The sequence below is a fragment of the Polypterus senegalus genome, chromosome 13 (assembly GCF_016835505.1).
Source record: "Polypterus senegalus isolate Bchr_013 chromosome 13, ASM1683550v1, whole genome shotgun sequence".
Classification (NCBI taxonomy): Eukaryota; Metazoa; Chordata; class Cladistia; order Polypteriformes; family Polypteridae; genus Polypterus; species Polypterus senegalus.
The window spans coordinates 87495230-87510639 of NC_053166.1; the positions used below are offsets into that span (position 1 = coordinate 87495230).

At 36.4% G+C, this 15410-nt stretch overlaps 1 protein-coding gene across 2 annotated transcripts in view; it reads left to right on the forward strand.

The window, feature by feature from the left end:
• Positions 1–15410, forward strand: part of ap2a1 (adaptor related protein complex 2 subunit alpha 1) — an 88084-nt gene that overhangs the window by 27318 nt on the left and 45356 nt on the right. The window contains exons 13-14 of one of the 2 annotated variants that reach the window (XM_039774194.1): positions 6596–6750; positions 12680–12742. In XM_039774194.1, coding sequence (XP_039630128.1) covers positions 6596–6750; positions 12680–12742 — 218 coding nt within the window. The remainder of the gene's footprint in view (positions 1–6595; positions 6751–12679; positions 12743–15410) is intronic. The other variant, XM_039774195.1, reaches the window with a different exon arrangement.

Here is a 15410-nt window from a genome sequence, read left to right on the forward strand (position 1 = left end):
GCGCTGACTTTGTATATTCCGACGCTCACTTTATATATTTAAGTTTTGACTTTATATATTGCAGCTTTATATATTTAAGTTTTACTTTATAGCCTGTATTCCGACGCTGACTTTATATATTCAAGATTTGACTTTATAGATTCCAGCGCTGAATTTATATATTCAGACGCTGACTTTATATATTTAAGTTTTGACTTTATATATTGCAGCGCTTACTTTATATATTCCGAAATATTCCAACGCCATCTTTATATACTCAGGTTTTGACTTTATATATTTGGGAATGACTTTAGGCTATATATTCAAGTTTTGACTTTATATATTCCGACAGTGACTTTATATAAACAAGTTTTGACTTTATATATTCGCAAATGACTTTATATATACAAGTTTTGACTTTATATAGTTAAATGTAGTCATCATTGCATAACTTTTTCTTTACCATAGAAATTTAAAGACTAAATTCAACTTCCATTCCTAACAAAGATATTTCTGGCGACTAAATAGAAGCTACTTATATCCAAATTCGAGCTATTGAGCTGTCACCTGCCTGCCTGAATAAATCACCCTCGCTTCGCTCTTACTTTTTTACCGTTCATTTAATCATGGCTAGTGGCGGAAAAATTATAAAATGGAAAGAGGATTACACTGAGTATGGCTTTACCAAAACAATTATTGATGGCGAATCGATTATTCATAAAGCTTCAATTGGTGATCTGTTTTTCTGTGTTAACCTCATATTTTTTCATACTTCTTCTCAAACCAAGGGGGTGCGAGGGTAAAATGAATCGGGAAGTGCTGATCAATGTAATCAGTGTACCAGGAAATCATGCATTGACAGAAGTTCCCCTTTGCTTGTGATTAAATGCGTGATTTTTAAACGCGTTATGGAGCACATGCATCAAAGCTTCTCAGCTGTGCTCGTGCTAAGAAAATTGTCAATGTAACCTTTTGTAAGTAGTGCCTGGAGGATTCAGTGTGGAGAAACTCTAAAGACAGCGTGTGTATTAACTTGTGGATTTTTCTGTGAGTATTTGGTGGCAGCGTCACAAAGTCGTAACACTGCGTTAGCTGCGGAGCGCAGCTCAGAGCGAAATGAGGTGAATATGAGGGGAGATGTTGACGTGACTCCCCCACTCACCTTAACTGTCAATGCCCCACAAACACAGTCTCTCGGAATTTGCATAAGCATGGCCCCTCACCTGCAATTTTAACTTAGTTACAAAGTGATCAAAACTCGCTTATATCCTGCGTCCTCTCATTAAACTTGTATCCCGCATTACCCGTGGGCATGACAAACGCCAGCGGCTGCCTGTCTATGAACTTAATTTAAACTTTAGGTTTACACCGTGCTTTGTTTCCGAAGTAGCAGCACTCATGAATATGGTTGTATATGTCACTCGCTTGCTTCTTATTGTTTTGCTGCCTTCTGAATTATATAATGCATGTTTTCTTCAGTGCTTTCTGGACCCCTTCCTGGTTTTCTACGTACTGCATTGACAGTCAGTTCAGTTAAGAGGACAGGTTATTTCGTATCTTTCCCACAGAAATAAATTAGAAACCAATAAGGTATCAGAGCTAACCAGCAAAATTACTAGAATAGATAAAGAAAATGCCAGGTGTCCAAGTGAGGCTCTTCATAGGAAAAGGCAGGCTCTGCATTCAGAGCTCAACCTCTTAACAACCAAAGAAACTGAACAGCTAATTTTTAAATCAAGACATCATTACTATGAACATGGAGAGAAAGCTAATAAGCTTTTAGCTCAACAAATCCACAAGCAAGAAGTTCGCAATGCAATCCCAGCAATCACCAACACGAACGGAGATAAAATCATTGACCATAAAAATATAATGCACACATTTAGAGACTACTATAAATCCTTATATTCTACTGAGTTTAAAGAAAACAACACACAATGTAATGCATTCCTGGATGCATTACAGATACCACAAATAGATACTCAGTTCAGAGGAATTGGATAAACCTCTGACGCTATCAGAATTACTAGATGCTATAAAGTCACTTCAGAGTGGGAAAGCAGCAGGCCCTGATGGCTACCCTGTCGAATTTTATAAGAAATTCTCCACTCAGCTAGCTCCCCTCTTGTTAGCAACATTTACAGAAGCTAGAGACAATCAAATTCTACCTCAAACTTTTCACCAAGCATTAATCACCATCCTTCCTAAACAAAATAAGGACTTATTACAATGTGCATCATACAGACCAATTTCACTTCTGAATAATGATGTTAAGATACTCTCCCAAAGTCCTAGCTAGAAGGATGGAGAAAGTGCTGCCTTCCCTAATATCACAAGATCAAACTGGATTTATTAAAGGCAGACACTTGGCTTCCAATCTTCTATCCTTGTTTAATGTAATATATTCACCTGCAAAGTCAAACACCCCAGAGATATTATTATCGTTGGATGCAGAAAAAGCATTTGATATGATTGAATGGAACTACCTTTTCACTACATTAGAGAAATTTGGGTTTGGCCCAAACATTTGTGCATGGATCAAACTACTGTATACCAATCCAGAAGCTTCAGTTTGTATTAACAACATTTGCTCAGACTACTTTAAACTAGAACGTGGTACCAGACAAGGATGCCCCCTGTCATCACTACTTTTTGCAATCGCCATTGAACCACTGGCAGTTCACTGTCAAAATGCTTATCAGATAAAGGGGATTATCAGAGAAGGACTTCAACAGAAAATTTCTATATGCAGATGATATGGTACTCTATATATCAGACCCACAAAATACTGTGCCTGCAGTCTTAACAGCACTTACAGAATTTCAAAAGATTCTGGTCTCAGAATTAATCTGAATAAAAGTGTGCTCTTTCCAGTGAATTCTCAAGCATACAATATTAGATTGGACACCTTCCCTTTTATCATTGCAGATCAGTTTAAATAACTAGGGGTAAGTATCACAAGTAAACATAAAGCTCTTTATCAACAAAATTTCACCATGTGTATGGAAAAAAAATTAAGCAGGACTTGCATAGATGGTCAACCCTTCATCTCACTCTAGCTGGAAGAATTAACATTGTTAAGATGAATATGCTTCCTAAGCTTCTCTTTTTGTTTCAAAACATTCCAATATACATCAATAAATAATTTTTAAGCAATTAGATTCAACCATAACCTCATTTATTTGGAACTTAAAACATCCACGTATCCAAAGAGCGACCCTACAAAGACCTAAGGCAGAAGGTGGCATGGCTCTACCTAACTTTCAGTTTTATTACTGGGCAGCAAACATACAAGCTATAAAACCTGGACACAAATAGATGAACATACACAAGCTTGGTGCGCAATAGAAATAAAATCCTGCAGTACTTCATTTATATTCCCTGCTTTGTGCCCGTATAAATGCAAGTTATCACCAATATACTAATAACCCAATTGCGCTTCACTCACTCAAAATATGAAACCAATATAGAAAGCATTTTAAGATGGAGAATCTTTTATCTGTGGAACCTCTGCATGAGAACCACCATTTTCAACCCTCGCAAACATATGCAGTTTTTAATATCTAGAAAACATTTGGGATTAAATTACTTAGAGATATTTATATAGACATCTTTGCATCCTATGAACAATTACATTCCAAATTTAACTTTCCAGCAACACATTTCTTTCACTATCTTCAAATTAGAAACTTTGTTAAACAGAACTTGTCCGATTTTCCTCATCTCCCACCTTCCTCTATGCTGGAAAAAATATGGCTCAGTTTCGAGGACTCAGACAGCATTTCTGCAGTATATAAAATTATTTTACAGTATATCTATAGATATGTATATTTATATCCTTATATATAATTTTATACCATCCTTATGTATAGTGTTCGCGTTAATACCCCGTATGTATGGTGTTCGCGTCAATGCCTCGACTCAATACAAGTTAGAACCATACAATGGGACTCGGCCCCTGTAGTTACAACATTACGTGGCAAACGCTGACGCAGTATTGCATGATTGGCTAAGAATGTTCGAATGCTTCAGTGATACTGCTGGATGGCCGAGTATAGTAAGTTGGTGTTGGTTCGAGCAGATAACAGTAAGTTCGGTTTGTTTTTGGAACGTTGGTTTGGTGGGGTGTACTCTCCAGGGCTAACATCATCAACTGACTTAAACCCTGCGACAGCTCCGGAACCGTAAGTAATTTAGAACTTATCGCCATTTGCTTGGTACGTCGAAATCAATCTTTGAGCAGTTCAGTTTTGGCATCCTTCTGACATCTATTGGCAAACTGATTAATGACGGCTGGGTGTTAACAACGGTCATTGTTTAAATTTTAGCCGATCTCCGATCTGAAATGACCACACCAACATAATTATTACTCAGACTCTGATTAGAGTTGTAAAATACGGTTTGTTTTGAAAATTTGTTTGCTGGAAAAAATCAAATGAGGTGCGCCGCAGAGCTGAGTTCACGTCTTAAAGCCCCGTTTAAACAGGAAGCTCTTCATTACATCAGCTGAAAAGGTCTATTTTAAGCACAAATCAGTGCCATTATAACAAAATCATTTCAAGGACTTAAAAAAAACAAATAATTCTTTGCAGAGAAAGTATGGATTTCACAAATGTAGAATTTGTAGCCTGATTCGGTATACATATTGCTCAATCTTTTTCCTCAATAATTTCTTCAATTAGTTTACCAGTGATGCACTGTAAGCTTACTGGCCTATACGTTGTTACTTGGATCTGCCCTTACAACCTTTTATGTAACAGGGTAATATTTGCTATTTTCCAGTCCTTCAGAATTTCCCCAGTGCGCAGTGACTTGCTACAAATACGCATCAAGGTTTTACATATGTACTCGCTAACCTCCTTAAGCACTTGAGGACAGATATTATATGGTCCTGGTAATGTATTTGATTTTAGCCTAAATAATCTGAGCAGTACTTCTCTCTTTATCTCCAAATAACTCAGTACCTCCGTGGTAGTCTATGTTATTGCTGGGAAGTTATTCACTCCCTACGATATGAAGACTTCAGAAAAGTGCAAGCTTAGAGCATTTGCTATTTAACTCTGTGTATTTTAATTTTCCTTTTCTATTCCTGATACACTTCACACTCTTCTTGACTGCTCTTTTACTAATAAAATGCTGAAAGATTATCTTTTGGTAACCTTCACCTTATCTGCAGTATTCCTTTTTAACTTCCTTTTAGCTTCCCTAATATTGTTTTTAAAGGCTGCCCTCATGCTGTTATTACTCCCTATGTTCACATTGGAGTTATCAGTTTTATCTACCTTAAGGTAGAAGATGAGTTTGATCTTTTCCTCCTCGCTTTTTAAGCTGTATGCCATAGGCAAACATCCAGCCAGGGCAATGTACATGCATGTTTAAGCAGTGTTTTCCTTCTTCCATAAAATGTTATTTTTGTTTCATGCCTAAAAAAATTGTGACAATGGCAATTGGTATTGTTTGCATAGATAGAAATTATGAATGCATTTATATAACTCGTGCCATGGGGCAGTAAATCATTAATCATATCTAAAGAGTTACTGGATTTTTAAAAACACTATTTTAATTTTATAAATTTATCAGGCATAAGTTGTTCTTTTATGGTCCTGAATGTTTTACTGTAGGTCAATTGGCTGTAACTTCAATCCTAAGTTTGTTTGTTGGTTGAGGTAAAATGACTAGAGATTTTTATAGGCTTTATCATTAAATAATTCTTGCTGATGGTTTAAATTTATAGAGAAATTATACTTGGATGTCCAATGTAACACCAGACATTCTTGAAGTATTTGCCTCAAATGCAGTTCCAGCCTTTTTTGGTTCTGTTGAATGATTGTTTAACATTGGCCTACATAGGTTTTTCAACTTTGAGTCCATTTGCCTCTGATTGCAAAGTCATTTTGCCAATAAGAGGATGTTGGCCAGGTCAGTATGAAATAACAGCACCTTTCTTAGCAAGGGTTACCTTTCCCAGATATCTCTTCAGTTTTTAAGCTGGGCATATATGTGGCACTTTTTTATCCTTCTGTCATTAACAAACTGTAAACATTATCAAAAAATGCACGTTGACATCTTAAGTCATTCTGGAATTTCTGTTCTGTCTGGAGTTGGCTGTCATACAAGTTATGAGTTTTTATTTTCAAAGTACAGTTGAACTGATATCTAATGAAGAATGCTTTTTTGTTTGCCTAATGTTGCTTAGGTTTTTACAGTGTTTCTTAGGTTGTACGTATCCTAACTAATAGGCAACAGTTGTAGATTTGAAAATACTTTTAGAATTTTCTCTCCCATTTCTTGTCATATAAACATATGTTTTTGTCTGTATAGCTTTTTTTCATTTGCTTTGTGAGGGGAACATTTTTGCATGACTATGGAACATGATTGCTTATGTAGAAAAAAGTGCACAATTTCATAACATATGATATAGTCAGCTAGATCACGATAAATAATAACATCATGTACACAGCAGGTAGTTGGTACATCAGACATTAATCATTTATGTAGGTAGTTGATATATGACTGATTTTAATGAGACTTTTTTATCATAGGTATAATGTAGTACTGATTTTAATCATGTAGTCCACTCACTAGCTTCTGTTTTTAAAATGGTCTTTTTTTTTAGTCAACTCCTTCTCCATCTGCTGATCTTTTGGGTCTGAGATCTGGAGCCGCAGGAATCGGTTCTGCTACTGGTGCTGGCAGCTTACTGGTGGATGTCTTCTCTGAGTCTGGCACTGCTGCTACTGCTTCCTCAGGGACTGACGAGAATTTTCTAAGGTGAGTTGACAAGATCATTTAATTCCCTGGACAATAAATTCTAAATTTGATGCTTATTACAGTATAGTCTTAAAAACATCTCAGCCAACAAGATCAGTCTGTCTACACCATCTTCAAGAATGAACTCTAGCAGTTGACAATATGACTGCCAGTACTGAATGATCTCTTAAAGAGCATTTATTATAGGAATACTCGAGCCCTCTTTTTAAGGTTGTCCTGTGAAATGTTGGCTTCATGTTCTTTCCACCATATTAGAGAATCTGTGTCATGGTTTTTATTTGCTGTATGTCACAGCTGGATCGATTTTTTACATTTAAAGCAATGTATCACTGCTCCTGGTTATAGTGAGCAGTGTAATAAAAATGCCAGGAATAAATTCGGTCAGAGGATATGTAGGGATTGATGCACTAGGTTTATATACTGTATCTTTATATATAAGGGTATGGTAACTGGAATGTCACAGGACTGTCCAAAGTCATTATACTGAAGTTGTTTTTATATTAAACAAGAAAATAGACAGTCAAATATTTAAATTACAATTACTGGATAGAAACTGTGAAAAATGTGAAAATGAACCTGGCACTAGTTAACTTGCTCGCTGCTTTACAAATAATGAAAATGACAATATTGCTCTTGGAAGCACTTGTATTTTATTTTACAATAAACCTTAATAATTTATCATTAAAACACACAGCCTTTGTTTGTCAGTAGGAATTAACTGAAGTGACTTTTAGCACTGCATAACAAAGTGAAGGAGACCTAAGCCAGCATTGTATATTCCTGCATTGTTTTGAAAATGCAACGACATTAATTTTATTCTGTGTATTCAAGATTTTTTGGTATTGTCAGAAAAAATAAAAGTGTGTTCTTTTTGCATGAAAACACTTTATTTGCACAAATATTGGAAGTCATTTGATAGAATAACAAGGTAAAATGTATCAGCAGATACTGTTTCATTTGTTACTTCACCCAAACATTACAATATGCACACAAAATGCCTTGTTAACTCTCCAAACTTCCAAATCTCTTCCTGATATTTTCTCTTCAGTCAGTGACTGATACCATCATCTCTGGTTTTGCTGCTGTTCCAGTGCCTTACCTATGGTTACCTTTTTTCCTAAAGAAATTAACTTCCCCAGTTTTAGTGGCCTGTTTACTTGCACGTCTCATTTCCATTTACCTTTTCCATGTGTTTGTTTTTGTCGCCTCTTTTGTTGAATTTTTTTTCTCAGCTTTTTCTCTCGTAGTCTTATCTTCACTTCTAATGATTGTGTTCTTTTTCACTTTGCATTTATTGCTTTGGCTGATCAGGTTTTTGATGTAGACACTTAAAAAATCTATTTAAATAAGTATTGCAGTTTTTAGTTTTATTTATTTATAAATAAATATATATATTATATATATAATTTTGTTAGAAAAAATATACAAACCGGAATCCAAAAAAGTTGGGACACTAAACAAAGTGTGAATAAAAACTGAATGCAATAATGGGGAGATGGTAAATGTCAATATTTTATTTGTAATAGAACGTAGATGACAGATCAAATGTTGATTCCGAGTAAATGTATCATTTTAAAGGAAAAATATGTTGATTCAAAATTTCACGGTGTCAACAAATCCCAAAAAGTTGGGACAAGTAGCAATAAGAGGCTGGAAAAAGTAAATTTGAGCATAACGAAGAGCTGGAAGACCAATAAACACTAATTAGGTCAATTGGCAACATGATTGGGTACAAAAAGAGCTTCTCAGAGTGGCAGTGTCTCTCAGAAGCCAAGATGGGTAGAGGATCACCAATTCCCACAATGTTGCGCAGAAAGATAGTGGAGCAATATCAGAAAGGTGTTGCCCAGTGAAAAATTGCAAAGACTTTGCATCTATCATCATCAACTGTGTATAACATCATCCGAAGATTCAGAGAATCTGGAACAATCTCTGTGCATAAGGGTCAAGGCCGTAAAACCATACTGGATGCCCGTGATCTCCGGCCCTTAAACGACACTGCACCACAAACAGGAATGCTACTGTAAAGGAAATCACAGAATGGGCTCAGGAATACTTCCAGAAACCATTGTCAGTGAACACAACCCACCGTGCCATTCGCCGTTGCCAGCTGAAACTCTACAGTGCAAAGAAGAAGCCATTTCTAAGCAAGATCCACAAGCTCAGGCGTTGTCACTGGTCCAGGGATCATTTAAAATGGAGTGTGGCAAAATGGAAGACTGTTCTGTGGTCAGACGAGTCACGTTTCAAAGTTCTTTTTGGAAATCTGGGACGCCATGTCATCCGGACCAAAGAGGACAAGGACAACCCAAGTTGTTATCAACGCTCAGTTCAGAAGCCTGCATCTCTGATGGTATGGGGTTGCATGAGTGCGTGTGGCATGGGCAGCTTGCATGTCTGGAAAGGCACCATCAATGCAGAAAAATATATTCAGGTTCTAGAACAACATATGCTCCCATCCAGACGTCATCTCTTTCAGGGAAGACCCTGCATTTTTCAACAAGATAATGCCAGACCACATTCTGCATCAATCACAACATCATGGCTGCGTAGGAGAAGGATCCGGGTACTGAAATGGCCAGTCTGCAGTCCAGATCTTTCACCTATAGAGAACATTTGGCGCATCATAAAGAGGAAGGTGCAACAAAGAAGGCCCAAGACGATTGAACAGTTAGAGGCCTGTATTAGACAAGAATGGGAGAGCATTCCTATTTCTAAACTTGAGAAACTGGTCTCCTCGGTCCCCAGACGTCTGTTGAGTGTTGTAAGAAGAAGGGGAGATGCCACACAGTGGTGAAAATGGCCTTGTCCCAACTTTTTTGGGATTTGTTGACACCATGAAATTCTGAATCAACATATTTTTCCCTTAAAATGATACATTTTTTCAGTTTAAACTTTTGTTCCGTGATTTATGTTCTATTCTGAATAAAATATTAGAAGTTGGCACCTCCACATAATTGCATGCAGTTTTTATTCACGATTTGTATAGTGTCCCAACTTTTTTGGAATCCGGTTTGTACATAAACACACACTATATCTCATTCTGAAACAACTGAACAGTTTATAACTATGTATGTATAATTATGTATTAATCCAGACTTTTGCTTTCAAAATTATTTTTTCCTTGCAACACTGAGAAACATTACATTTTGTATAATAGAATGGAGCTTTTATTCTACAAGTCCCCCATCTTCCACTGTTTTCTGTTGCAGTTGCCCCCTTAGAGGTTTAGTGTGTTTCTGTTTATTTATTTTTGTTGTTGCTTTTTTCTTGCATTTCACATCTGGAATAAGCTAAGTATATACATATATTTTCATACCGGCTTCTTCCAGTGCAGGTTGCAATGGTGGGGACAATGCATTTCCTGGCAGACCTGGGCACAGGGCTAAAAACAACACTGGACAGCACCCCCCTGAGCTTGTCACACGCACCACACATACCCCTAAACCAGTATTTACCAGCCTCTTTTGAATTGCGAGTGGCCATTGCTGTGACCCGAGCACGAGATTTGTTCACAGTATAAATTCACCTCCAGTTTGTCAACTATCCTAATCGTGCACGTTTCTGCCTTCTTGGAATGGAGAGGACAGTTTTGGGGGGGCTGGGTGAAACGAGTGTAATTAGAAATGGGATGCAAAATATTGTTTATTGCTGTCTATCCCCTTGGTGGAAGGATGGTAGGGTGGAGACAAATGTGCATAGCCGTGTTATAGAAGCAAGTCTATAGCTGTAACAGCTTTTTTTCCTATTGTGCCTGTGATACAGTGAAATTGAATCAAAGTAGGGGTTTCTCCATTTGAAACTGCAAGCGGTGACATACCATAGCACAGCATGATTCAGTGACATTAGATTGAAGAGCATTCCCCTGTGAAAGTCCACTTTGTATGATTCAGTGACATTCGATTCCCCTATGTAAAACTTTAAAGGAACAGCATGGCAGTGCACAGTACAAATATATTTGATTGAAGAGTTTTCCCTCATGAAAGTTCACATGGCCAGCGACATTCAATCAAAGGACTCCTTACGTGAAACTTTGCACAGGCATTTCATTGAGTTTATTGTAACATGTACAAACAACTTTGAAATACAGTGGTATACTGCCAGCAGAACACCTTGTGCATAAGTGGCTACACCTTGCAGAACGATTACAAATTAAACAAAACATTACAAAAGCAATTACAACCAGCAGTTCATTAGTGCAGAACTCCTTTTTGGATTTCATGTTCATTGCTTAGCCCAGTGAAGGTGATTTGTGTGGTTGTTTGAGGAGAGAACATTATCAGTTTTACAAACATCAACAGTGTATACTTTCCATTGTCTGCTATATATGGAAGTATTAGATATAAAGTACTCTTGTACTTCACAAGATGAAAACATCATGGCTAGAAATTTCAATGAATGATCAGTCTACTGCAGTGCTTTTTTTGTTGTGCAGACAATAGGAATTGCATTTACCATTTTACAGCTGCTCTTTGTTTTTTTTTTATTTGTTGGACTTCCTGCAAAGTTTTAAGATAGTCGTCTCTGTACATCAATGAAGCAGCACCTGTCAATGTGATCGGTCTTAAAAACAAGTTTAGAAAACATTCTTTCCAAGTTCAACTTTCTCAGCAAACTGTCTGTTACCTTGCTTTGTGCAACTGCAGTATTGCATATTTGACTTACCAGTTATGTTTTTCCTCCTTTCCTAAACATCACAAATCTTTTGTTTTCGAGATACCTACTCAGATACGTTTTCTAAGGCTTCTGTTAAAGTTGTCAATAATACATTTAATATAATACATTTTTTCTATAGGTCCTAGGTGTTCATAGTCTTGAACTCTGATCGCTATTGACTTTTTTGGATTTATCATTTTACATTTTGAAGTGAGATTTGTTATCCAGTTCAAGTTTTTTGTCACATGTACAGAGTTCTTTCTTGCCTGCTTAACCAACATACCTACGCTATTTCATTGACACATAATTTGGAACCTTCATCTGTTGTTTTACTATAAACATAGAAATAGTTAAAGCTATACCTTATGCTGTTGCATAGTTCTATTTTAATACACAAATTTACACATTTTTACATACAATACATTTAATTGATTCCGTTGGTCATTCATTTATGAAAACTGCAAAATATTTAAACATTTCATTTTCTTTAAAAATGTCAAAGCAATTCTGGCTCTGCATTTCATGAATAGTTCTTTGCTTCATCTTAGCATTCATAGTATTTTAAAAGGTTTGTTATCAGCATGTAGCAGAATTTGGAACAAGTTGCACACACTGACACAGACTTGCAGAGTGCTCTTGACAATGAAATTAAAAACATAACAAATGTTATTATGTTGTCTTAGAAACAAGCATTTGTACTTGAATGCCAGTTCAGGTGAAATAATTTACCATCCAAACTCATGTATATCTTAGAAACACTCTCCAGAAAAGGTTATGAAAAAATTCCTATTTTGGCACAAATTCAATCCACATTAGGACCCAGGTACAAGTCTGAAGTGCATTGTGTGCCTACAGTGTTTCCAGAAAAATGCATGAAATTGATTTTGCATGTATTTCATCACTATTTACTGACTTTAGTAGCAGCATGACACAAATAATTTATGCCTTTTTATAATTATATTTCAACAAAAATATTTTTTATCAGAAGTATTTTTACTTAGTTCTGTTGCCTACTTTATTGGATACTCCCTGGCAAACCGAGAAGATGCACACTTTTCCTCAAAAATCTAGTACAATGAACTGTTTGGCTAAGTGATCCATAGAGCCTAGCACTTGTTGGTTAATATGTTAGTCAAACCACACTCGTCCATTTCTCTGTGTTTCCATCTGACTGTTTTGTGTTTGGCTCTCTTTCTCTCTTTTGCTTCTTTCTGTTTTTTCTCTCTCTTCTTTCTTTTTTCCTCTCTCTATCTCTTGCCACTGGATGTTCCAGAGACCTGGACCTGCCTACAGAAAGCTCTGACTCCTTATTGGTGGACTCTGCCTTGGCCTCTGAGTAAGGGGTCGTAGCTAAGCTTATTTTATTTATTTAATTTTGTTTTAGGTTTTATGATGCAAACTTTAAAATATGAGGATACCACCATGCAAAGTGGATTTCTAATGGTATCTAAAAAACATCTGTTTATATACTGTATGTAGTATTGTTTAATCCATATGCATATTATTCAGTATACATATTTATATGTTATTTGTTTATATTTTCTTTTACAAGTATGTATCTTCACTTACATAACAGACAAAATGTGTTTTTGTTATGTACTGTGTGCTGCTTCTGATCGGCTTAGGCTGAACATTCCTGACTCTAAGACAGCCAGTGTGTTCTGTGAAGTGAAAATCTATATATTTCGATTACTTAATTCTTCCTTTGTCTGTTCCATCAGTGTCTCTTTCTAGTTGGAGGCATAAAGAGAAATTCTGTATGATTTTTGCAGACTTACCATTGTTACCAAAAAGTGCAAGTCAAGTGCACAATCATGTAAACGAAATTAATTTTAAAAAATCGTATGACAAAAACAATTCTTAACATATTAGTTTAGGTTTTCTCCCCTAAAACAGACTAGCAAAGCAAATTTGCATGGCTGTGTTACAGAAGTATGTCTGGAGTGCATCTTTTATCAGCATCAGAAATATGTTGAAACGATACTTAAGGAAAAAAGCAGTGCACCATATATTGCGTTATTATGGGAAATATTCTGCATGGCATAAGATAATAAATTGCTCAAGGTAAGAGCCAGGGCACAAGCATTCTGTCCCTTTTCTCCATTCACATAATAGGATCATTATTATGTGTACACAGTGCAGTGAAATTCTTAACACTAGAATTATCAGAGTAAAAAACTCGTAGATGCAGCCCACTTTAAATCCGTTTGCACCTCTCCGCCAGCGTCTTTTGTCCTCTAAATGTGCCGATAAAGACAAGCTGCAAGCAGCTGGCTATTCCATCCCCCCACCGACTTAGAATGTGCACAAACTTCTCCCAGCTCATGCCTTGATTGATTATCTGGGAGTGAAGTGGAGTTTTAGAGTGGAAATAATAGATCGTTATTTCGAACACACGCATTTCATGTGTGTTCCGTTTCTACAGTAATCTGTGTAAACACATTTTAAAACGGAAACGTTTTTCATATTTTAGTAGTAAATGACAAAATGTAGGCATAAACTGTAAAATGTATGAAACCTGAAGTCCAAAGATCAAGTAAACACTTTCACAAAAGGTTCAAGGAAAAGACAACAGCTTCCATGGCCTAGCGATAAGATTTACTGACTTGTAATCAAGAGTCCCCGGTTCGATCCAGACTCACTCCTATATTTGCCATTTTGAGTAGTGAGCTGCTCTTATTGTTAATATTATACAGTACACACATACACTTGGTTTGCATCTGCAACACACGGTGTACATTTATAGGACTTGTAAAAGTTACTTTTTTTTTCACTTTTATTCTCTCTAAATCACGATCACGATACATACTAACATCCCCTTGATCAAAGATGTCAGTTAAGAAAGTGCTGTTGTCTAGGACAGAGCTGAAGAGCTATAAATGCTCAATAGTCACACATTAGGTGCAACAGGCTAATCAAGCCTATTTAGCAGTAGATTGAGAGATTAGTTCCTGTAAATTTTTTGATGTCCTTCTCTACTTCACAGTGTTATAAGCCTACAGGCTCTTTTTTTGGGACACTATTGTCCACAGTTCTTGATCATATTCAATTTGGAAAAACTTTTCATTGAGGCCATAGTAACAGGTTTGATAGCAAAATTCTTTTCAACTGCTCAATGTTTAGAAACTCACCATGACGTTACTGTTAAAATTGTAGGTCTTTAGTTACCATGACTGTTTTTGGAGTAAATATTTTATGCATCATTCTGAGTAGGTGACATGGTGGTAGTGTTTAGCACTGCTGCTTGAAAGCTCTAGGCTCCATGGTTTGAATTGTGTTGCTGGTTTCTGTGAAGAATGAATTCTCCATTTTCCTCCCACACTGAAAGATTTGTGAGTTATGTTAATTACCAACTGCGAGTGTGATGGATTGAGCATAATTAGTTCCTGTCTTGCATGCAGTTCTATGCAGTTGATCTGTAGCCGCCACAACATTGAACTGGTTCAGGCAGGTGTAATTTAGATTGATGGGATGGATCATTTTTAGCTTGTTGACCAGTTCAGTGACCTTTCAAGTACTGCATTTACTTCATCTCTATTTAATTTTATCTTTCTCTTTTCTGACCCTCCGCAGTATTTTCTGAATGCATCTCTTTCTTTACTTCTGCTTGCTATTTCTAGCACTCCTTTTCCTGCCAAGATGTTCCTGTATTCACAGAAAGGCTAAGTTTTCACAATATTGACAGATGTGTGACACTTCTATCATTAAACTTTCTTTTTAAATTTACAAGAAAATTTTAGGTATTCTGAAGGGGTTTAATTTCAGATCAAATTTATTTTATTTCTTAATAAGATTGTAACAAACAATTTTCCAGAGAAATAGGAAATATGCAAAAGTGTGGGGCTTCATGTAGTCCTGGATCCTGAGCTATTGCATAAATTTGTCACCCTTCAGATGGTGTTAGATGTAGATTTGTAAGGCTGAATTGAACATTAAGTATCGTACTGGGGTCTGTTAAATGGACCTAAAGATGTGGAACTTCCCTCAACATCCAGAGTGCTGCT